The 23,014-nt window shown below is 37.5% G+C and overlaps 1 protein-coding gene across 3 annotated transcripts in view; it reads left to right on the forward strand.

Moving 5' to 3' along the window:
- Nucleotides 1-305: 305 nt before the first annotated feature.
- SH3TC1 (SH3 domain and tetratricopeptide repeats 1) overlaps nt 306-23,014 on the forward strand; it is a 30,900-nt gene continuing 8,191 nt past the window's right edge. For 2 of the 3 annotated variants that reach the window (XR_014183906.1, XM_082051022.1), the window contains exons 1-12: nt 306-384; nt 4,912-5,163; nt 7,430-7,504; nt 9,715-9,842; nt 12,486-12,591; nt 14,423-14,566; nt 15,122-15,299; nt 16,330-16,433; nt 16,561-16,756; nt 17,662-17,789; nt 20,007-20,048; nt 21,119-22,804. Coding sequence is in view for 2 of the 3 variants with exons in the window: in XM_082051022.1 (XP_081907148.1) it covers nt 4,956-5,163; nt 7,430-7,504; nt 9,715-9,842; nt 12,486-12,591; nt 14,423-14,566; nt 15,122-15,299; nt 16,330-16,433; nt 16,561-16,756; nt 17,662-17,789; nt 20,007-20,048; nt 21,119-22,804 (2,995 nt within the window). In the remaining variant the exon portion in view is untranslated. Of the gene's footprint in view, nt 385-4,911; nt 5,164-6,770; nt 6,836-7,429; nt 7,505-9,714; nt 9,843-12,485; nt 12,592-14,422; nt 14,567-15,121; nt 15,300-16,329; nt 16,434-16,560; nt 16,757-17,661; nt 17,790-20,006; nt 20,049-21,118; nt 22,805-23,014 lie in introns of those variants that run through there. The other variant, XM_082051023.1, reaches the window with a different exon arrangement.

Consider the following 23,014-nt stretch of genomic DNA (forward strand, 5'->3'; position numbering starts at 1 on the left):
ATGGCCTGGATGTGTCCCACGGAGCCTTTTAGCCACTAATACAAGATGCCAACATGAATTATTGCTTTGAAAAGCAGGAGTGTGTGAATCAACCTGCCAGCACACTTGATACATTTATGCTTTGCATAATGAACTTCAATGGCTTAACTCCATGCTCATGGATGTTTGTTTAACAACAAAAAAAAAGTTTTTGAATTAACAGTATTGGTTAATAGACAACTTTCTGTACTTGCCACATCCCAGCCAGGCTGTGCAATCAACAGGAAAGATAAGAAGGTCAAACAGGAAGAGCTGTGCTGGAGTCAGTTTGAGCAGAGCTGAGGAAGGCACGATCTGGCTGCTCTGCACCAGCACGTTATAGCAAACCAGACTTGGAAGCGGAAGGTAGGAGAAACTCCTGTGCTCGGTATCTGTGTGTTCGTCTTTCACTCTATTTTAGGTCTGGTATTTGACTGTAGCTTTATTGTCAACATGTAAGAATTGCAGCCAGTTAAACAGTGGTAGTTTCAGTTGTGTTCAATGCTTTGGTGTGCCAATAATGAAATGACTGGAAAATATCTCTAAGCATGATCTGCTGTGGCTATGAGAACACGCTGGGAGTTCCTGTGCTGTGCTCTGGTCTCTTTTCTAGGTGCTGTTGTGTGAGCTGAGCTGCTGTTCAGTAACAAATATTCCTCATACTTTATTCCTCTGCATTACCTGTCACAGACCAAACTCTGTCAAATCTAGAACTCAAAATGAAGTATTGAGATTCACAGATGCCTTTTATAGTTTTTTAACAGTGACCTGATTTATTATTTTTTTAAAGCACCTCTAAAGTTTAAGCTTATTTTTAATCAGCTATGAAATTGTAGATTTTTATCTACAATTTTCTGTATCTAAAGTTGGAGATTTTGGACTTACGGTGTTTTCAGAGCTGGACTGAGGGTGGAAAGTATATTTTGGTGCTACTGAGGTATGAAAAAACTTAATCGTAAGAGAGGATTATAACTTCTAAAGGAATCTATTGCATCTTTGAAGTTTGTTAGGGCTTTCTTGTTTGTAGACCAACCGTGAACAATGATACCACTTGCAACATAGTTTACCGAGAATTGCTAACTAACCTAAAATTACTTCAGTGATAAAGGAGTCAGTCTTCTGTTTTTTTGGAGTGTACTCAGATTCCTAAGTCTGTTTACCCTGATAACAATTTGCTTTACTTTTCTGTGTAATACATAGCAGCACTGGAGGAAAAGTGTTAAGTGTTGCCTATGCAGTACATAAAATGGATTTTTTGTTGTTGTTTGTTTTTTTTTTTTTTAATTCATGTCTGTGACTGAATTTCATAGACGTCAGGGCTGTGTTTTACTCTCTCTGAGGACAAAGTTTATAATTAGCTTTGCTGTAAGATGTTTGTAGACTAATACAGAAGATGTGACCCAAATGTGAGTTGAAACTGGGGAGAAGGAATAATAAAATAACTACTTTAGTATCAGTTTGGGAAGATGACTTAGATTAACTTCTGGCAGTATAGTTGCAAGACTGAGGTGGGATGTACAGGTGATGGAGCAGAGCAGAAGATCAAGGGCCTGGACACAGTCAAATGTCCTATAAATGAAGACAGTGAAGGCTTCACTAGCGGTCTTGTTTGATTTGGAGCCCTGAAAGAGCACAACACACTGCATTAAATGGGTAAATATTTTGGGGCTACCAGAGGTCTGTTCTGGGTACAACAGTAGTGATTAGAAGAGTGTGGAGACTTAAGATTTAGAGTTGCCCCTGCTTCCCCAGGGGCTCAGATGAGACAAGGAGAGAAACACACAGTAGTTGGTGACTTTTGTAACCTTGGACCATCCAGGTTTTCAGTATGTGTGAATAATACTCTTGGGGTAAATTACAGAATCACAGAATGTTAGGGTTCGGAAGGGACCTCGAAAGATCATCTAGTCCAATCCCTCCACTGGAGCAGGAACACCCAGATGAGGTTACACAGGAAGGCATCCAGGTGGGTTCTGAATGTCTCTAGAGAAGGAGACTCCACAGCCTCCCTGGGCAGCCTGTTCCAGCGTCTGTCATCCTCACTGAGAAGTTTCTAATTCAACTTTACATTCACCTCTGTACTCTTTGGCTATTTCTCCAGCACTATAGCACTCCTGTACAACTGTAAATAATCTTTGTCTTCATTTCCATCTCTGTAAAACTAGAATAATTATAGTTGCCACCAGAAACTCGAAGCTATTCATTAGTAAGTTGCCCTGAGCCTCTGAGACGGAAGATGAATGAAAGAAATACTGTATTGCATGCGGGTCTAGGGCAACTGGTTCATACAACCCATTTCTACACAATGTGTCATATTCTCAGAAATACACCTTTAAAGACAGAGACAGAACCTGTTCAGTGGATGTTTTTATTATTATTTTTTTTCTTCAACCCACTTCAATGGGAAGGAGTTAGTGGTGAGGAAGTGTTCCGGTCATCTACAACCCCTCCTAAAACAGCAACAAAAGGTGGGGAATCAGGGGGAGATTGATGGGAACCCTCAACATGGATAGTTGAGGAAATGGAAAGTGTCAAGCTATGTGCTTTGTTTTTTTTTCCCCTGGTTAGCTGTGTTTTGAAAACAGATACAAGCATTCAATGAAAAGGAAGCAGCAACAGAGGGGAAAGCATGATAATGGAAATATTCTGTTTAATTTCCAACAGGAAAAACATGTTGTGTTTCCACCTCATGTTCACCAGCTGTTGAATACAGCCTGCCATGCCCTGTGAGAAGGCAAGGGGAAGTTTGAGTGACTTTCTGAGCCTTATAAGCCTGGACAGGTTCTACCAAGGGCTCTGTGTGGGGCAGTGTGTCCAGTGAGCTCAGATGGAATGATGACACCAGTGAACCCAGTAGCACTTCTATAGGTGTGCTGAGCTGACCAGCAGCTGCCTCTCTCCCCTCGCTGCTCATCCCCTGTGAGTGCCTGTCCTAGAAAGTGAGGGGAGTGCCGCCTCTTGCCCGGTGGCTTTGGAACAGAGGTTGGCTCTGGGTTTGGAAAAATGGAAAGATCATTATGTTTTATGGCCGATGTTCTGCAATAAATATGAACTCGTTGGTCAAGCCTCAAAGAGCATGAGACAATTATTTTGTCGAAATTATAAGTAAACTGCTTTGTCGGTGAACTTAACTAGTTCTTATGATCTACATTTAGAGAGGGCAAACTTCCTTTAGAAGGTGAGTGTTAGATCTTAAATACAAGATGAAGAAATGGATTAGTTACTATCAACAAATGGCTATTTGCTAGTAAGTATAATGGTAAGTTAACATTACAGGATCGTGAAAAATGTCTAATGATAAGAGTGACCCAAGCACTGAAGTGTAATATTTTCTGAATCTTTTTTATAGTGGATGAATGTTTTTCTCTGGTTTGCCTTCTGAAACTGTTTTAATTTGTACTGGAACAGTTTAATAATTGATGAGATGGCATCACCATAGTAAGTATGGTGACTATATCATGGCATTTCTTTTGTGTTACAGTTTTGCACCTTGGGGTACTGATGTGATAGTCAAAGGTGAATAGTAAAAGAACAGAGATGTGGTGCAAAGTTCTATGAAATCTTTGTGACTTGAGACCTAATTTGTATTACTTAGGATACATTTAATGTTAAATAAACATTCAAAAGGGCCTGGGTAGACTAGGTGCCTATGTACAGAAAAGTTATTTATTGTCTTGTCCTCAGTGCCTATATAGAGCCTCATTAGTTGACATCTGATAGTGAAGGCAAACATTAAGATGGAAAAGGAATCTGTAGAGTAGAGCATGACTGTTAAAAATGTTTCTGAGATTTCAATTTTCATCCTGTGTATCTTGGAAGAGCCAAGACAGAACATTGATAAGAACATATCATTTTTTTGCTTTCACTCATTCTGTGTTTTTGTTTTGTGTTGTTTTTTCCTTCCCTTGGCTTAAGCTCTGGGATGCTCTGACAACCCTCTTAAACTGATCGTATCCATTTTGATTTATCCAGATGTCTTACTTGCTTTTGCAGCACCAAGCTTTATAGGTTCATTCACAACCCTGTTTACATATGTTACCCTTACCAACATGCACCGATGCAGAAGACATGAAAAGTTAATATCTTTTCTCCAACTCAACTGAATTCAAAGAATTGAAGTCATGGTATATTTATCTTCCTAAATTTTGTTGAGGATGATATTTCTACTTGTAGATACGAGCTGACAGAAAAAATTAATATTCTGAACAGTAAATTTCATTTCTGGGATTAAGGATAATCCTCATCTGAATATAACTGGCTTTGGATTCATAGAACATTGTAATTCAAACAACCACATTTGGAATTAAATTATCCTTACTATCACAATATTTGTCTTCATCAACAAGAGATGCCAGTATTTACAAAAGATATGGAAGAGAGTGTTTAATTCTTAAGAGCAAAAATTACAATGCATTACATATAATCCTGGTACAGTACTGAAAACAATGGTGTTAGCTACTGTCATTACATTAAGGTAAAGGTCAGCTATGTAAATGGAAAAGCATATCTCTAGCTAAGTGAGTTTGGTCTCTGGCAGGCCTGTATTTTTAATCATTTATAACTAGGTCATCAAGTCTGATAGGCAGTTTTTCAGGGACGTTAGCAAGAGAAATTGGGATCTGAAGTCAGAAATAAAATGTTAATTAAATGTTAGTAAAAATACTTTTCTTCTGAGAAAAGGCATCAAAATCACTTGTATAGCTTTTTCTGGGATGATTTTGGGTGTTACATAAGAGTTCCTCTGAAAGAAGTCCAAAGCAAATGCTTTAATGTGTATTACAATTAAAAATAACTCCTGCAGGAGAGGGATGGCTCTTGAATATGCGCACGTAGTCTGACATTTTCTAAAAATATATTATTGATTGTTTTTATTTTTCTTCCCGCCTGCCTCAGGTTACTGATAATGTCAATTGTGTCCTTGTGAGGAACTGCAAGTTATGGAGAGTTTGGTGGTGGGAGGCAGCACATCCGTGCTCAGCGCTGACACCATCGTCCCGTGTCCAGAGGGAAAGCAAGATGGGAACCTGGAGAGCAAAGGAATGGAACAGGGAAGGTGGGGGTCTGGCTGGAATTGTGTGGAGGCCAGTGCTGCCACCAGCACTAACAGCGATGGAGTCAGGATGGACATGTTGCAAGAACAAATGGGTAAGACCTTGATCAATATATCCTAGTCACTTGTCTCTTGATTTTTCTTCGCATTTAAGTTACTGTGTTCTTTAAACGTTGCTTGCTGTGCACTTGCAGAGAACTGTTATCTATATTTTCAGTTTTTTAAAATACACCTACAACTGTTAAATGCAACAAAGCAAACAGCTTTGTTTCCTCCATGGCAATGCTGCACTGATGGGACTATTAAACAATACATTGAAATCCACTTTAGGCAGAGAAACAGATGACCTATTGGCTAAAATAAACTGAGATGAAAATTAGCAAAAACCAAGAGCCAGAATACTGATACATAAATTCTTCATCTAGCACTTTTTTGCTATTATCTCTAAGATTCAGAAGCAAAGATGAGTGAGACTGCATATTTTTATAAAACATTTAGATTTCTGGTTTTCATCAGAAGATGTAATACCATATTTATTTTTCTGCAAATGAAAACATGCTTCATGCAGTAAAGATATACAAGTCAGGAACACTTTTGGGGTGGAAGGATGGAGTGCTATATGTGGCTGTGTCTCAAAACCAGTGGCTGGACTTACTTTATAGTAGGCATGAGAGCTTTCTGAATGTGAAAATACTTCAAGCAATCATGAAAAAATTATTTCATTTTAAATTATATGTCCCATGGCTTAGACAATGTCTTTCTGTTCACAACTGCAACTCTGTTGACATCAAAGAACGTGGGGTATGAGCATCCCAGGGCAGTATAAAGTTTCTCTTCAGCTTGCCAAGAAGTCAGTCATCCCATTAATTAAGAATGGGTTTTGGAGTTCATGTTAAGTCTTTGAATCTAATTATAGCACTTTAAACAGTCTGTGTTTAAAAGGCATTTACAGTAACTCTTGCTCAAATTTAATAGCAAACTATTATTTGTAATTAAACTTTTATGAGTAATAATGCTTGCTCATAGTTATTCCTTTCTCCTAAAAGTCATAGGAATTAGGTTATTTTACTTTCCTGATATTCATGTCTTGGTAAATACCTTTCGAGTCAAATTCATCTTTCAAGTCAAATTCATATCAGATCAAGTCATATTCATATTGTTGGGAACTCAAATTTATAATGTTCCTTAAATACAGTCAGTCTATGCTGCAGTGAGCTTACTTTCTAATTTCTGTTTAAAAAAACAAATATCATTATGTTCAGATTAAACAAACAAACAACACCAAAAACCAAACCAACAAACAAACAGACAAAACAAACAAACAAAAAACCCAACCCTGTCAAACACCCAGCCAAAACCCAACAAAAAAATGCTTGGGAACTGAAATTTCTAATTCTAGTATAAACTAAAAATTGGCCTTAAAGATTTTTTTTTTTTTTTTTTTTTACTGCTTACTGACTTTTTTCTGAAGTAAGCGAATTCTGTGTTTATGGATCTTTATTTGTGTGACTTTTTTCATGTCACATCAACAGATGCATTTGAAGGAAGATACAGAAGACTTAGGAATTACTGCATAATACTGGAGTACAAGTTTTTTCTTAAAAGCAGAAGTGCAGAGGAAAATGTCTTAGGGTACATGAAAATTGACTGAGAAGTTTTCTTTCAGAAATTAAAGATCTATTTCTCCCACTTTTATTCTTAGATATATCAAGCCTTGTCTTGACTGATTTTTGCCAAGGGAACCTTGAGAAAATGGAATTGGTTGGAGTGGGTGTTTCTTCAGCATGAAAATGCATAATTTCCAGAAGAACTGGAAGAAATATGGGGAAAAAAAAAGACCATTATTAACATAAAAGATGCTTACTTTGTGTTGTTTTTCAAAATCTTCAAATCCTTTGTTTCTATGTTACCCTCTCTCAAGTATTAAGCTTGAATAAGAGAAGGAATTGTTTGTAGTACCATGAATTAATTGGTACAAGGTACCCATATCATTGCTGGTTTATACCACTGAAGCTTCAGTGGAGGCCACTTTTTAGTATAGGTGCAAGGGAAGAGAAAACAAGGGTCACTTGCTCCATCCCTGCTGAGGCTTCAATTTCCCAAGAGGCCCTTTTCACCAATTCTCCATGATCTTGAAGTTTCACATAAAAAATGATGGAAGATATCTGTCCTACCAGGGATAAAGTTAAATGATCAAATACTTTTTGTGGGTTTGGGGAAAAAATAGTGATTTTCTTTGAGTAAGTATCATATGGATCAAATGCTTTGGAAGTGTGGGGTGTCTTTTTTTTTTTTTTCTCCAATGTGATTTATATGGACTTACAAAATGCACTTAACTGTTCCTTTAATTTCTCATTATAGAGTGTTCTCAAAGTGAAAAATGCATGGACGTCTGTTCAAGGACCCTTCCCAGTCAAGCAGAGAATTTTCCAACTGGTAAGACACTTTCTTCCATCATATCTTATAAATATAATGATTCTCTCATTGTTTATTGTTTTTGAGACACCTACATCAACAACATTTACAGTCACAACTTTACAACATACTTCTTGGTAGCTGTGAAGTGTTTGACTTCTATGTAAGTTTTGTTGAGAATTTCTCATCAAAAGAGACAAGTAATTTAACTGCTATAAAAGCCAGAAATAATTTATGGACTATATTGTAATGACTAATAAAAAGAAAAATAAAATTTCAGTGCTTATTTTATATTGGGGTTTCAGTTCTTAAAATATCTTTTTTTTTTAAGTTTTTTTGCTTTTTCAAGTCTATATTTTTTTAAATGCTGTATTTGCAATGAAGCTGCAGTTGAGTGCAGTTCTTCAGTAAGTAGGCACAGCAGGCTTCCCTTCTGCAGCGCTCATGACCTGCTCTGTGCATTGAGGGTCTGTCTCATCACATTTCCCTTCTCTCGCTTGTGGAAGGAGAGAAATAACCACCAAAAACCAACACAGGGATGCAATCTCTTTTCTGGCTTGACCTGACACATCACATCAGTGGTCGACAGGCGTATGGTTATTTGTAGTTAAATTATTTGTGCTTATGTACCTGTCTGCCTCACTCTGTACGGCATTTGGGCGGTTTTTAACTGGGGGTATGGATCAGAGCTCACAGAAGCAGAATAGAAGATTATCACCGGTGCAATGGGTTTTTGGACTGAGTTTCATTTCCATAAGGCATTATTAATAGTTCTTTTGGCAGAAGCAGCCATATTTCAGGTGTTTTAGTTCAATACAACTGTTATTTCAGTAACATTAACTTTATATAAGACTTAAATATAATGTAACTGTAGAAACACAGTTTAACTTGGAATCAATCTCATTATGTAACACAAAAATTTAAAGTTTTAAGTCTTTTAAGTTTAAGTCTTTTGTGCCAGCACATTTTATGAATTCAGGAAAATGAAAAGGTCAACCATACTGTTACCTAACACGCATCTGAGTAACATTTGAAGACTCCAGCTTGTGTTCTTTGTACTAACAATTTACCATATGACCACAGCTTAAACAGTGAGATCTAGTAATTCAGTAACACTGCTTTAAGTTTCTGGGACACCTTGCTTGACCTTAAAGTAATGAGTACTTTAGGTGCAAGTCATCATAAAACTCCTGGAGACATACATAGGAAGCCCTCTGAAAACAGTTTAAGATGCAGTGTATTAGACTAGAATGTGAGAAATATCTATTTTACCTGATTACAAGGTGAAACTCAGAGGAGCTGGAATATTTTAGCATGTACTACAATCCCATTTATTGCTAGAAGTGTCACCTATTTACATACTTGCAACTGTAATTCCTCCTGAGAGGGTGTTATTGGTGCTTATGTGCACATCTGGGTGTCTGAAAACTTCTGAGTATGATTTAATGTTATTGAGCTAAATTAACAGACATGTAAAATAAAAGCAGCTTTATCGAAGATCCTATTTATCTGAGAGAAGCTATTATAGCTGAAACTGTACCCTGGGCTGCAGTCAAAGCCTCTAATAAAAAGATGCCAAGTTCTGAGAACAGGTACCTAGCTTCTTTCAGATGTGCTGGGGGGATCATGTAACTGAGCTTTCAGTTGGACCATTTGTCTTAGTTGGTACTGCTCAAGCAGCTTAACTGAGAAACAGCTTTTTCAATATTCAATTTAAAGAAGTCTTCTGAACTGGCGGGGTGACATGTCAGACAACATGAATTTAAGATTAACAAAGAGCAGTTGTAACATGCTGAACTTAAACTTTTTTCTTTGTGATTCCAGTATCTGTTTGCCTCCGATTTTAAAATACATGAGGGATACTTGGAAATCTGTGCATGTTCTCAATGTCCGTAGAGCTGTCTAATTTGACACATTACCAATCTGCTTGCTTTATTCCTCATCTCTCCATCCCAAGTGTGTTAGTTGTCTCCAAAATTTTCTAGACTTTCTTATCACTCTCTTTTGTACTTTATTATGCAACTGAAAAAAAAAATCTTGTGATTCATGCTAGGCTATATTTCTGCTGGATGATAAAGATGGAAAAGAAACACACAGTAGGTCAGTTGTCTGTGTGTTTGTCTCTGAAGCAGAAAAAAATATTTCTTAATGTGATTTCTAAGATTTTTTTTCTGGTTCTCCAAAGCTGATTCACAAAACTTGTAGCACTGTAAATTGGTATCCTTCTCCAGATATCTCCCTGAAGTTAATGATGGTAAGAGGAAAGAGTGGATGTCCTGATCCCAGACTCCAAAGACAGCTCAGAGGGCAGCTCCGTCTTCTGGAAAGTGACAGCAGGGAGGTGACGGCAGTTTTCAGTGTAAGTCAATTGCCTGGGAGTTGTTTTATTTGTTTAGAGAATATACCTTGTGCTACTGAAATACTCTGAGATACTTGGGTCCCATTTCCATCTACATGCTGTATGCTTGAACTTGAGTGACCAGCGATTCCCATGGCCCAAAACCATGTGGGGACATTAGAAATACTAGAACACCAAATTGATGTAAAACCCAGCTAAGTAACACATCGAAGGCTTTTATTTAAAAAATGTTCTGCTTTGATTTACATCAAAGGAAATCATGGCTTTCTGATGTTTGTGTTTGTTTTTTTTCTTTATTTGTCCTCATATTGACTCTTCACTTTGGTTTCTAGTTGCTTGGGGTCATTTGGCATGCAAGTTACCTGGGAAGCCCCCTGCTAAGCCAAAGAGGAAGTCTGAAGGAGAACAGCATAAATATTGAGTTTCCTAGGGCTGGATGGCCATAGTTTTAAATAACGTACAAGAGGGTTGGCCAGTTTTTATTACTGTCTTTAATTTCTTTATATGTAGGAAATCCATCCTCTACAACCAATGAGGTTTGATACAAATACAATTTAAAGTCTCCTGTTTCCTCTTGATGAAAAAAGCAGGATGATACCATTTGGCCTTTGTTTTTTTGGGGGGGTTTTTGGGGGGTTTTGGGGGGGTTTTTGGGTTTTTTTGGGTTTTTTTTTGGTGTCTGAGCCATGAATTCCAGCCCCTTTCACTGGCAAGCCAAACCCTGAAATCTTAATTAGTTATGGCTTTATGACTGTCTCAGATACATGTGTTTCTACATGACTTTTTGTTTCCATGTATTGTGAACTCTCCATCAGCAGCCTGCTGATTTTTTGTGGCTGTGAAAACAGTTGGTACTCCTGCTGCCCTGCTCTGGCTTTTGTTTAGAGGGAGATGGAGAAAGGAGGAGGAAAACAGCATACAAATAGATGAGATTTGTGGCCTTATTAGAAACAGACTGGGAGAAGGACTTTGAAGGAAGCAAGATTTATAATGATAAGTTTCCCTAGAATGTTGTTTTGATATTCAGCAGTGCATGAAGCCCTTGAGGCTGAGATATTTTAGCATGTGTTGGCAATTTATTAATAGATTTCAGGATCTTGTTAATATTTAAACTGGTGTAGAAAGGGGCATGCAGAAGATCAAAGCAGTGATGAGGCATGCTTGTTGGAAGAGGCTTAAGTTCGACTTTAGTTTTCAAAAAGGAATTACTATTTTAATCTGTTCATGCTGTATGAACTGAAAATATAGAAAATAAACACAAATCATTGTGATCTTTTAAAATACTGACAAATCATAAAAGTGGTGGATCAGCTTCATCCTGCTCAGATTACAGAAAATGTTGGAGGGACAACTCTTTATTACCCACACACACCTGAATAAGTATCAGTTTCTTGATCAGTCCTTAAACTGTTTTCAGATGCATTTCAAGTTTGATCTGACAGGAGTAAGGGCACAGTACTGGGAAATGACACAGTAACACACCTGTTAGCTTTGCATCTGATTTATTCTCTGAGATACTGGTTCAGATACTTATCTCAGAAATTGGTATGCATTGTGGTTCCCTGACAGACGGTAGCTAGTATCATTGGGAAGTCTTGGTTTTAAGCTTCTAACTGAGGTGCAACCAGACTGATGGATTCTAGCCAAAGAACAGTAATATATAAAATGTATTTCTCTCACTTATTTGGAGGGAGGTTTATGTAGTTCTCACCTTCAGCATCGCTGAAGTCCCCTCTAAAATATATCATTATCATTTAGAGTTTTCGTCTTTGTTAAACACACAATTTAATGCTACCCAAGCAATGTGAACCAGTACAAATTAGAAGGATCTTAATGCATCTTTAAAAAAAAAAAATACCTCCAATGTATTTAATTCTCTTAACCATGGAAAGAGTGAACTAGAGGAAAAAACAAATAAACCATCAAACAAAAGGAACTCTTTCCACTGTTTAATATTAACACCCACATGTCTGGCAAAGGCAGTTCCCAAGCTATAAACTGCTCTTTGCTAGGAGGGTGTTCTTGGAGAGTATCACTAGATGCTTGCCTTGCTTTCACATTCTAAATAGGGAATACTGGCTGCTATACATAGACATATCTGAACCAGCCATGGCTTTAGTCTCACTCACTGTGGTCATTTCAGAGGTCTTAATTCCTCTGTAAATTAATCACACCAGAACTGTTGGTATAACTGGTAAGGAAAAAAATAGGATTAAATCTTGGCTTGCTGTATGTTGTAGATGTGTTAAAGCACAGAAATCTCATATAAGTAAAATCCTGGATGACTTTTTAAAATCCTTTTTAATGCATAGGTGTAATGGTTTTGACATGAGAGAAGATTCAGGCTAGACATGAGGAAGAAATTTTTTATGCTGAGGGTGGTAAAACCCTGGCCCATGTTGCCCAGAGAGGTGGTGGATGCCCCATCCCTGGAGACATCTCAGGCCAGGCTGCATGGGGCTCTGAGCAACCTGATCTGGGTGAAGATGCCCCTGCTCATTGCAGAGGGGTTGGTCTAGATGACTTTTGAAGGTCCCTTCCAACCCCAAGGGTTCTATGAAAAGTGTTACCTAGTAAGAAACTGTACTTGAGTTTAGTGTAATGGTAATTAAAATAATGTATGTGATTTTATTTTTTTTTTAGGAGCTCTCTGCTAGACTGCTGTCTATTCATAGTGATCAAGATCTAATAGTGGTGACATTTAAAACTTTTGAAGAAATATGGAAGTTTCTAACCTACTACTCACTGGGTAAAGGTGTTTTACCATACAACAGTTCAATGTGCTTTTTTTGCTTTTTTGTTTTTCCCCCTGTGCATGCAGTTTCTGATTGCCTGGGAACTTGTTGAAAATTATGTTGAGATTCTTTCTGTTTAACTCCTAATAGCAGTAAATAATATTCCTGAACTTGGTACTGGTGATAGAGCTAGAGACACCCTACCAGCCTCCAGGAGAACCTGCCTTTGTCCCAAAGCAGATAACAACTATCCTTCCTGGCAGATGTCCAAGTTACATACCCCAGAATCAGATCATGTATCTTTTTTAATAACTCTGTTCCAATCCAAGTGTTTTTGTCCTGAAGTCTAACCTGTGCTGCAACTTCAGTGCTTTTACGGCTTTATCTGCTCACTGTGGACAAGAAGAGTTTATTCCTCTTTGCGCCAAACTCAGACCTATTTGGAGACTTCTAACCCACACTTCCCCTCAGGCTTTTCTTTAGGAAATCAGCCTCTAGTCCTCTAATCCTTTTTCACAGAGTGTATTTTCTAGATCTCTGAATATTCTTCCAATTGGACTCTTAGTAGTTCCATGTCTTTACTGAACAGTAGTGACTAAACTGGAGAGAGTTAGTAAGGCTACAGATGAAATATCAAGTAAAAAAAGGTGGTTTTGTATGTTCTGCTTCTAAATCTGAGTGTGTCTTTTGTATCAATATGATGCCACTGATTTGAGTTCCATTTTTAATAACTCATAACTTCACAGGTCTTTTCTGAAAAACAGCATTTGAATTAGATATTTGCCTCTTCATTTTGTTCACCTCATCTTTTTTTTTTTTTTTTTTCTGTGTGTGGAGAGTTTCTGAGCATCACTATTGAGTTTGCCTGTTTCCATCAGACCAATTTAAAATTGATTTTATTTTTAATTTCATGTCTGCTATTTACTTGCTGGTTTGTATTTTAAAATGCTCCTTAGAGAACTAGAAAAATACTGTTTCAACCAAATTTCGCAGAGAAAGCATAAGATGAAGTTTTTTTCTTAGGCAAGGCTGTGGTGAACAGGGAATTGATTCTGCATCTTCCAAACAGCAGAGTAGCACCTTAATCACTGATCTGCCTGCCTTTGCTCTTCATCACAACTTTTTGCACAAAAGATTTGCTAATGTATTAGCGTCAGCCCATAAAGTAATAATCGACTATCATACTATGCTGATTATGGTAGGCCAAACCAGATATCCTTGTAACTACCCATATATCTTTGAAAGCTGAAAGTGCTAATGTCAAGTGTCCCAGTTTCCAAGATCCAAGTACTTCCTCCTTGTGATTTACATGACTCTGGTACACAGCATCATCCCTCTCCCAAAGAAATTCCAGGAATTTGATACCCAGGCACAGTATTTCCATGAATCAGGAAATCTAAATCAGGCAACAGAAATTTATAATTTATTTTTTGAGATGATTTGCAGTCATCTGTTAAGGGGTGCTCAGCACCTGTTTCTCAAAGCTTGTTAGTGACTACCACTTTCAGACTCCAAACCTTTCTAATATAGCTAAACTATGGGGAAACCTCTCAAGGTGATGACATGGTCTGCTTTTTCAGCAGGATTAGGCACAGAGAAGTTGTGTGCCCTGCAGGTGTAGTTTGTGGCAGCTAGGCACTGAAAGTAGTTGTAATGCATGTGACTTAACAGATGTAATTTCGCTAATACTATGTAAGAAAATTGCTTAACCCACAGTGTATAACTAATAATGGAGTTATCTGAATGTCTACTCCAGCCTCTGACTTCCTGAAGGGTTATTTTCTTGTATAATGCTGTAAAACTGCAAAAAAAACCAAACCAAAACAAAACTTTTTTTTTTTCTAGGTTTTATAAATCATTGCATGGAGAATTTATTCCTAGATCAGTCTTTCTGGCTCTATTCTCAAGAGGGGGAAGAAACAGGCATTAAAGTCTGTATAAATGAAAAATCATTAAATTTGATGTACAGAAGCCTGCTAGTACAGGAAGGTAAGGAAGATTGTACATGCTAAGGCTAAATGTAGACAAGCACCTTTCTTTAAAATCCTAAAATCAAATATTAAGACCCATCCAAATGCTTAAGGAAGTTGCAGCTTAAATCTATTAACTCCAAATGTATCACAAAGAGAACAGAAAGGAATGAACACAGATTGTGTTCCATAGGATCATGGTGGGATTAGAGAAGTTCATGTGCAACTGGTCCATAAATGGGTACTGAAAGAATTAGGGAGGGATGTACATTCCAAATTGTTTAGTATTATTGCAGATCCTGGAGGTGTACAGAACAGGGATTACAGATAGTTGCCAGGCTCATGTGCTTCTCCTAAATAGCATCATCTGCTGTTACCATCAGAAAAAGTGATGGCCTAGACAGATTGTTGATTAGTGCAATAGGAACATGCAAAATATTGCAGTGGCAGAAGGTTCTACACACATTTTCAATATCTCACTGAATATTACTGATGCTCTTGAAGCCAGATTTAAAGCTTGTATGACACTAAAACATTACACAAAATGACATCTGCTCTACTCCGTTCTTTTTAGAGTCATTTTTTGTTCTATGTCATGACAATCTGATAAGAAAGATAATTGCTACAGACAATGAAATCAACACTTATTTGGAGACTGGGGCTTTTACTGAAGACATAACAGCTGAATCTGTGGAAGGTGACATGACTGTGCTGTCTAATGCTTCTCTGGAGCCACTAATCCCTTTTCATCAGTAGGTACCTGACTCTAGCTACCTATTTCATATGCATGTCTTTCATATGTACGTGTCTGCTTAGACAAAGGTGTTTCTAAATGGTACCTTGGTATGAAACACCCATCTTCCATTAACACTGAGAACAGATGTTCTATTTCCTTCCATAATACACAATTGAAATTAATCCAGATGCCTTCAGAGTGGTGTTTAAAGGTGGCTTACTGTCTTTAAAGTTAGATATTGTTTGGGGGGTTTTGTGTTTTTTCCCAAGTCTGAAATAAAATCTATTACCATTTCTAGAATAGCATGGAGTGAGAAATTGCATTTTTCAGGCTACTTGGAAAAATGGATAGTAACAGGTGGGATCACAGAATCATAGAATGTCCGGAGTTGGAAGGGACTCACAGGCATCATCGAGTCCAACTTCTGTCCCCACACAGGACAACCCCACAGTTCACACCATGTGTCTGAGGGTGTTGTCCAATTGTTTCTTGAACACAGGCTTGGGGCTGTCACACCTCCTTGGGGAGCCTGTTCCAGTGCTCCAGCACCCTCTGGGTGAAGAACCTTTTCCTAATAATAATACTTGGAAATGGGGGAAAAATACAGGCCATCAGTATTTTTACTCAACACTACTGACAAGAGCCATCCACCTCCTTAATGCAGTTTGTTTCCAGTTCATGTACGAGCTCATAAGTGCTATTGCTAAAGCCAAAATTACATCAGTGGACTTATCAATGTACTTACTTCAGAAATCTCTAGAAAACCAGTTATTTTTGGTGCTCTTAGTAATTAAAAAGCTTTATATTGACCTTGGGCAAGGAGCAATAGCATGACTTTCACAGTTAGTTTTGGTTGACTGAAATAACACTTCTTTTACTACTGATACTACTCAGTACAGCTCTGTCTGAAGTGTACAGACAGTGCTGAAATTGAAAGATATTTGTGGGAGGGGTGCATCTGTTTTCAAATGGATTTAAAATATCATTGTCACAACATTCAATGAAGTATTTAATATGCTAACTTTAACTTCTTTTTCTACTTTCAGATGGTTTCTTAAAGGGTATTCTAATTCTATTGATTTACCATACAAAACCGAATCTAAACACATCAGGAAAGTTGATAAGAAGATCCATTCAAACATCAGCATGGGTAACTCACGAGTTCCAGGAATATCTTTTGCTAAATATGTTACTCAAATGAGCTGCTATTCTATTAAGTGTATTTGTACTGTTACATTATTTTATCTGCAAAGATTAATTATCTCCTTATTACACAGCAATGGGATCCTGTCTAGCTGTGATGAATTATGAAAGTATTGCGTTGGAAGAGATAAGTTTCCAGGAAGGGGACAAAATTGACATCCTTGGATACTTCATTGAATGCATGGAATGGTTTCTTGGAAGACATGTGTTTACTGGCCAAATAGGTTTTGTAAAGACAAGTCATGTTAAACTGGATTTATCTAAAAATAAGTAAGTTAAATGTATTTAACTCATAAAAAAAGACTTAGTGTCTTGAGCTTTAAAATGCTGAATGTTAATCTCAGGGTGTTTTTTTGGTTTTATTTTGTTTGTTTTGTTTTAATGAGAATTGTCATAGTGTGTATCAGTTAAAACAAATGCCAAGAAACTGGACTGTTAACATTTTCCAATGTTTAAGCAGACTTAAGTCTGTACCGAAGTTTCTTACTGGGAAAAGGGGTTGCTGTTGTTGTTAAACCTGGTTCAGTCTCTGTTTTTTGGATCACAAGATCAAAGAAGTTTTATTGTTGCAGAAGATTCACTAGCTTCAATTTTCACTGGTCTTTCAAGAATTGTGTCAAAGCATCCAAGTTCTGTTTTTGCTAGTACCCTCAATTACAGGCCTAAACTCTTTTTTCAAATGTGGCTACTCTTAAAAATAATTGCTTATAATGCAGAAAGAAAGCTGTAAAAAGTGTGCATTTCAGCATGCATTGGCACCACTTTAAATATGCTGCTCCTATTAATATGTCTGGACTGTTTGCACACTGAAACAAGGAGTTATTAAATGTTTGCAGGTTCACTTGATGTGTAACTTTAAGCTTATATTGGAAAAACAATATCATACTGTCCTTTGTGCTTTGTCCATTGTGCTTTTAATAAATTCTCTCAAAGTGTTGTACCATGACACAGACATAAAACTTTGATATAGCAGAAACTGTTAGCTGCAATCAGAGCCATTATCAGTTTGTATGTGTGTTTCCAAATGACTGATAGTAATTTTGAACACAACAAGAACTATAATATAAATAATATAATACTTTCTCTAACAAGCTCCAATTTGACTGATGCAGCAAATTCCTCAAGCCAAATCTGCTTTCAGACACCTTCAAAGTTGCTCCTTTTTATTTTCTTAGACCACAAGACCTGGATTTTCTTGATGCAGAAGAGCTATCTTTTTTTTCAAAAGAAAAAAATTTGGAAGAAGTGATACATTTGTTGAAACAAACTGCCATCACAGATGTTTGCTCTGTTTATCGAATAGGTAAGGATGAGTTTTATTCCTTTTTACTGCACAAGATATATGTCCAGTTCCTATATCCCTGTTATAACTGATTTTTTTTTCTTTCCTGTTTCAATGAGATTCCAGCCTTTACACCTACTTTGAAATATCTTGGTATTCAGTTTGACCAGATATATGGCATGTAAAAATCCTTGATATCAACTTTGCTGCTTTCCTGCTGATGCAAGACTTTTCCCTGCACAGCACTTACAAATATTCTTTTGTCTCTCTTTTGAGTTAATTAAACAGCAGGGCTTTAAAAACTCTATTGAGCTGAACAGATCTTCAAGTCTTCAAATGTCAGAGTATTGCATTATGAGAGGCAGTAGGTTCACCCAAATACTGACAGCTTCTCATTCATCTTAGGAAAAGTGGCATAATAATTATTGAGAGCTAATGCAAACATATGCCTCTATATGCTTGATTTAACTTTCAAAGGTGTAGAAAAATAGCAAAATTTATTCATACAAAGAAAAAATACATACTTTGAGCTGCATAATCTCTGATACAGCTGCTGTTTCTTGAAGTGCTCATGCTTTACATAAACTAATTGGGGTAATTGGATTTTCATCTTTAAAGACTCAGTGTAAGGTAGTATAATGTAATTGTCTTCCTGAACTGAACAGGAGAAACAATTATTTATCCCACCACAGGCCATTCTGTGGTGATGCATATGCTTGTCAATTATATAACAAAGTTTTATCTTCATTAGTGCCATCTTAAAAGACAGGCCCCTAGGCTGCAATTTGAAAGGAGCTGGTGTGTAGATTTGACTTAGGTGTGTTGGTTTAATTCTGCAAATCGAGGTGTGTGTGTGTGGACAATAACTAAGGCATGTCAGGCCTGAGCTGCAAAATGCGACTCATGTCAACATGCAAAATGACTTCATGTCACACCTTCCTTGCTCAAGTGAAAAGCCTGGGAACAAAAGCTCAGACCTTGATTAGGTACTAAAACAATCTCATGGGTTTAAAGGACATACTGCTGGTTTTGCCTGTTGCATATTTTTCACCTGTATCTCATCACCTCCCTAATCTTTACAAGTGCCAACTTACTTCCACACTTCCCCCAGACAAGTCTAATTGTTACCACTTTTTTCTCTTAAGCTGCACAATTGATCAATATAACTTGACTTACTCAGAGCAAGTGTTTTCAGTATTCACTTGATGTTTTGTTGTGTGATCGGAGTAAATGGGTTTTAGATTCCTTCCATCTGCATCAATGTAATGAGAACTATTTACTTATGAATACTTCCTCAATTAGATATTTAGAGCATTAAGTTACAACTGCTGTAAACATCTGTGGCATTTGTCCACCAAAGTCAGGAAAGCATTTAAAGATGGATATCCAGAAGTAAATAGTCAGTGAGAGATCATTCTCAGAGGCTAGGAAAATAGCTTTTCATCAGCATAAATAGACCTAGTTCTGTGAGCTTCTACTTTTAGATATCCTTCATACACTCAGTAGCACTTACACTACATCTAGTGTATAAAAGACAGTGAATATAATCCTGAAACGCAGCATGACAACTGAAATACCTTGAGAAATGTCTTCCACACAAAATAGCACATCTGTAGAACATTTAAGATTCACTATGTTGAGTGATTAGAACTAGAACCATAGTAGTACTGTCTACAGAATTTAAGGATATGTCATTCAAAAAAAAAAGATAAATACAGGGATTTTTTTTTATCTGCATGCTGTTCAAATTGCCACAAGTCTGACATCCTTATCTACACAAACTACCCTAAATATTTTTTTCCCCACCTCCCCAGAAATAGTGCTAAACCTTATTTCAATAATATTAGGGGCTTTTTGGTACTTCATTTTAGGGGCAGGTTGTGGGGAATGGTTGTATCTGCACTGCCTACTTGTATTTTGATGCAGCAGTGATGCATCCCTCATGCACAACAGGCTGTCTCTTATTCTAGCTGCTGTGTGCAGATGTCTCCCCACCTCACTGAGCAGTGGTACGTGCATGATAACCATGTAGAAAGTGCTGAATTGTATCAGCAGGAGGATAAGTCCCTAGGATCTTTTAGCCTTGGGTCAAACTTAGAAATTTCTTCTCTTCTACTTTCCAGGATGCATCCGATTCTTCTGACATAAATAATTCTAAACTAAAAAATAGCCTTATTTTAGGATATTTAAAAGTGAACTAGAACTATATAACTAACATGTTTTTTTTGTTTCTTACAGATCAATTAGAAGAACCAGAACTTCAGAAAGCTCATGAATGTGGTAATACTTCATATGCATACAATTTTTTATACAAAATTAATGTGATATTCTGATATTGTTGGTGTCCTTGCCAGCTTTTCTCTTTCAAATGTCTCTTCACATTCTATCTTTTCTTATTGCGTGCTGTTCTAGGTTTTGCTGTAACAGTGGGAGGACTAAAGAAATGGTGGCATGTCAGTCTTTTTTGTATTTGTAAGATACAACAGTGCCAGTACTAGGAGAATTTAGATCAATGACCACAAACTTGTTAATTCTGAGAAAGTTCACCTGTGTCTACAGAGAATCAGGGCTGGTATTTCAACAAAAAGTAAAATCTTATTACACAGCTGTAGCTATCCATACAGAGATAACATGGACAGGAGAACAGGACCTTTGCAGGCACTCATTTGAGACTGCAACAATTCCAACAGCTCAGTCTTATGTACCCTCCTGGCTTGTCTGCCTTAGTTTTCCATCAAGGCACAGCCCTACTCAGCTCACATGCATGCTCAAATTGACAGTTCTCTTAGACCTTAGTTCACCCCGTATCCATGCCCTCATCTTGGGCCCTTTAACCAGCCTCCAGTTCAGACCTTGGGTCTTCCCAGATTCTGGACTTCTCCTGCTAGTCTAATTTTCCAACTAGTCTAATTTTCCTGCTAGTCTGAATTTTATAATTCATTGGTATGTGTTGTTTTTGCTCATTTATCTGTTCTCTCTGGGTGTATATGCTCTGTGTGTAGTTTTTAAGTATACACTCAAACACAAACCAGTTTGAATTAATATTGGTCTTCAGTTGGATTAGTGTTGGATCAGGCACAGGGCCTGGCTGGGCAAAGTGTATTGATCAGCAAGCTGCTGACACATGGCAAGTCCCATTTATCACCATTCTGCTAGTTTCCTATGCTTATTCCTCCCCAATTCTTCTTGATCTCTCTGTTTCCCGCCTTTGGATTGTCTCTTAGACATACTGTTAAGAAAGTGCAGTATGTTTGTAGTGTCTTCTACTGCTAAATGTTTTTGTTGGTCTAGCAAATCTTTGTGTGCATTCATGCAGAAGTTGTGATCTGTAATTTATTCTTGAATTTCAGAAATCCCATGTTCGCATTCTAGTATAGGATCCACTAACAAGAATGGCAAGATAGAAGAATTCCTGAAGAATTTCAAGAATTTAGATGCCACACAGACAGAGGAGCCAACTACTGAAGAAAAGGATTCTGCTAGCTCTGCAAATATGGAAGTCTTTCCTCCACCTGAAGGACCTTGCTTCCACATATGCCAAAATGATGTTCAAGCACCTGACATCTCTGAGTCATTGTTGTTCTTCTTAGATAGGAGAGAGTATGACAGAAACTTCAGAAACCTCTATGATTTCTCTTATCCATTTATCAATAGCATGTTTTATGGGTTTTCAGAAGAAGATGATCTGGTTAGCTTTTTCAGATTAGCAAGGGAAGCAGCAAAGAAAGCAGGTATGTCCTGGGCGCTAGCAAGGCTCTGCTTTCTATTAGGTAGGCTCAGCATTAAAAAGTTGAAACTTTCCCAAGCTCGGGTATATTTTGAGGAAGCGTTGGGAGCAGTAGCTGGAGGGTTTAGTGATTTGTACTTTGTAATTGCTCTATATACAAATCTGACAGTCATCTACTTGACACAGAAGAACAAAGAAAAATGTGCCCATGTTTTTGACAAGGCTGCATCTCTGCTCATGGGAATTCCCAACTACATTTGCAGTGCTGATCTGGAGTCAGATATTCTAAAGTATGCTCTGCAGAGGGCAATTTTGAGCCAGAACAAACAAGCAGAGGCAAGGGCATGCTTTCTACTGGCAAAACATTACAGTGCACACAAACAGCATGAAGAGGCGCTGCCATTCTTGGAAAGGTTTCAACTGTTGCTTGATGACTTGGGTTTACAAAACAACTTATTGAATGAAAGTTATTTCAAACTGGCAGAGTCCTACAATGAAAAGTGTTTGCCACACATTGTGTTAAGCTGCATAAATGTTGCCTCTTCCACAAGCTCCAGGACTTTAACGGATTCCTTGAAAAGGATTGATTTAGTCATCAAAAATGCTCCCAAACTCTATGGCCTGAGAAAACTCAGGCAAATACTACCATGCCAAATTGCACCTTATCTCATACAAGCACTTTCCTCTATGTTTACTCGTGAGCAGCAAGGACTACGCAGTACTATCTGCCTTAGCTTAGCAAAACTGTACAGCCACCACAAACAGTATGGAAAAGCCATTGTTTACATGATGAAAGCACTGGACTCTGGTTCTTGTAAGCCAGAGGAAACTATTAATTATTTGGTTTCACTTGCTTGGTTATACATTCTTTACAGACAATATAATGTGGCTTTAGCCATTTTAAATGCTGTTATAGACTCTTCATGGATCAGTCCTCAACAACTAGGCATTGCTTATAATATGCTCGCTATTGCTTTGAAAAGAACCAACAATACAAAAGGAGCCGCTGAGAGCTACTACAAAGCGCTTTGTCTCTCAGAAGAGACCAATATGACCCATAACCAAGCGATAGCCCTGGGTAATTTTGGGGCTCTCTGCCTGCATGTAGCAGCCAGCAAGCTGGCAGAACATTATTATATCAGGGCAGTGAAGCTATTCTCCAAACTTCCAAGTATGGACTGTGGCCAAGACTTTATCCAAGTTCTCCTTCAGCTGGGATGTTACTATGTTGGTGGATGTCAAAGAGAAAAAGGAAGGTTTTATTATGAATGGGCTTTTTTAGTTGCAATGGAGACAAGCCATCTGGAAAGTAAGTACTTTTTTTTTTTCCTCTCTCAAAGTTACAAAATATACCCTGTTTGGTAACATTTGCTATGTAAGTATGTTATTGTTGTTCCTAGGTATGTTGCAGTTGTTCCTTAAACAACATTTTATGTCCAGTTACGTGATAGTTATTGAAGTGATTGAAATCTTTCATCTGTCCCATAATGGTGGACAAACAATTGACATTGGCTTGCTC

Source organism: Streptopelia decaocto, assembly GCF_964273445.1.
Source record: "Streptopelia decaocto genome assembly, chromosome: 4".
Taxonomy (NCBI): domain Eukaryota; kingdom Metazoa; phylum Chordata; class Aves; order Columbiformes; family Columbidae; genus Streptopelia; species Streptopelia decaocto.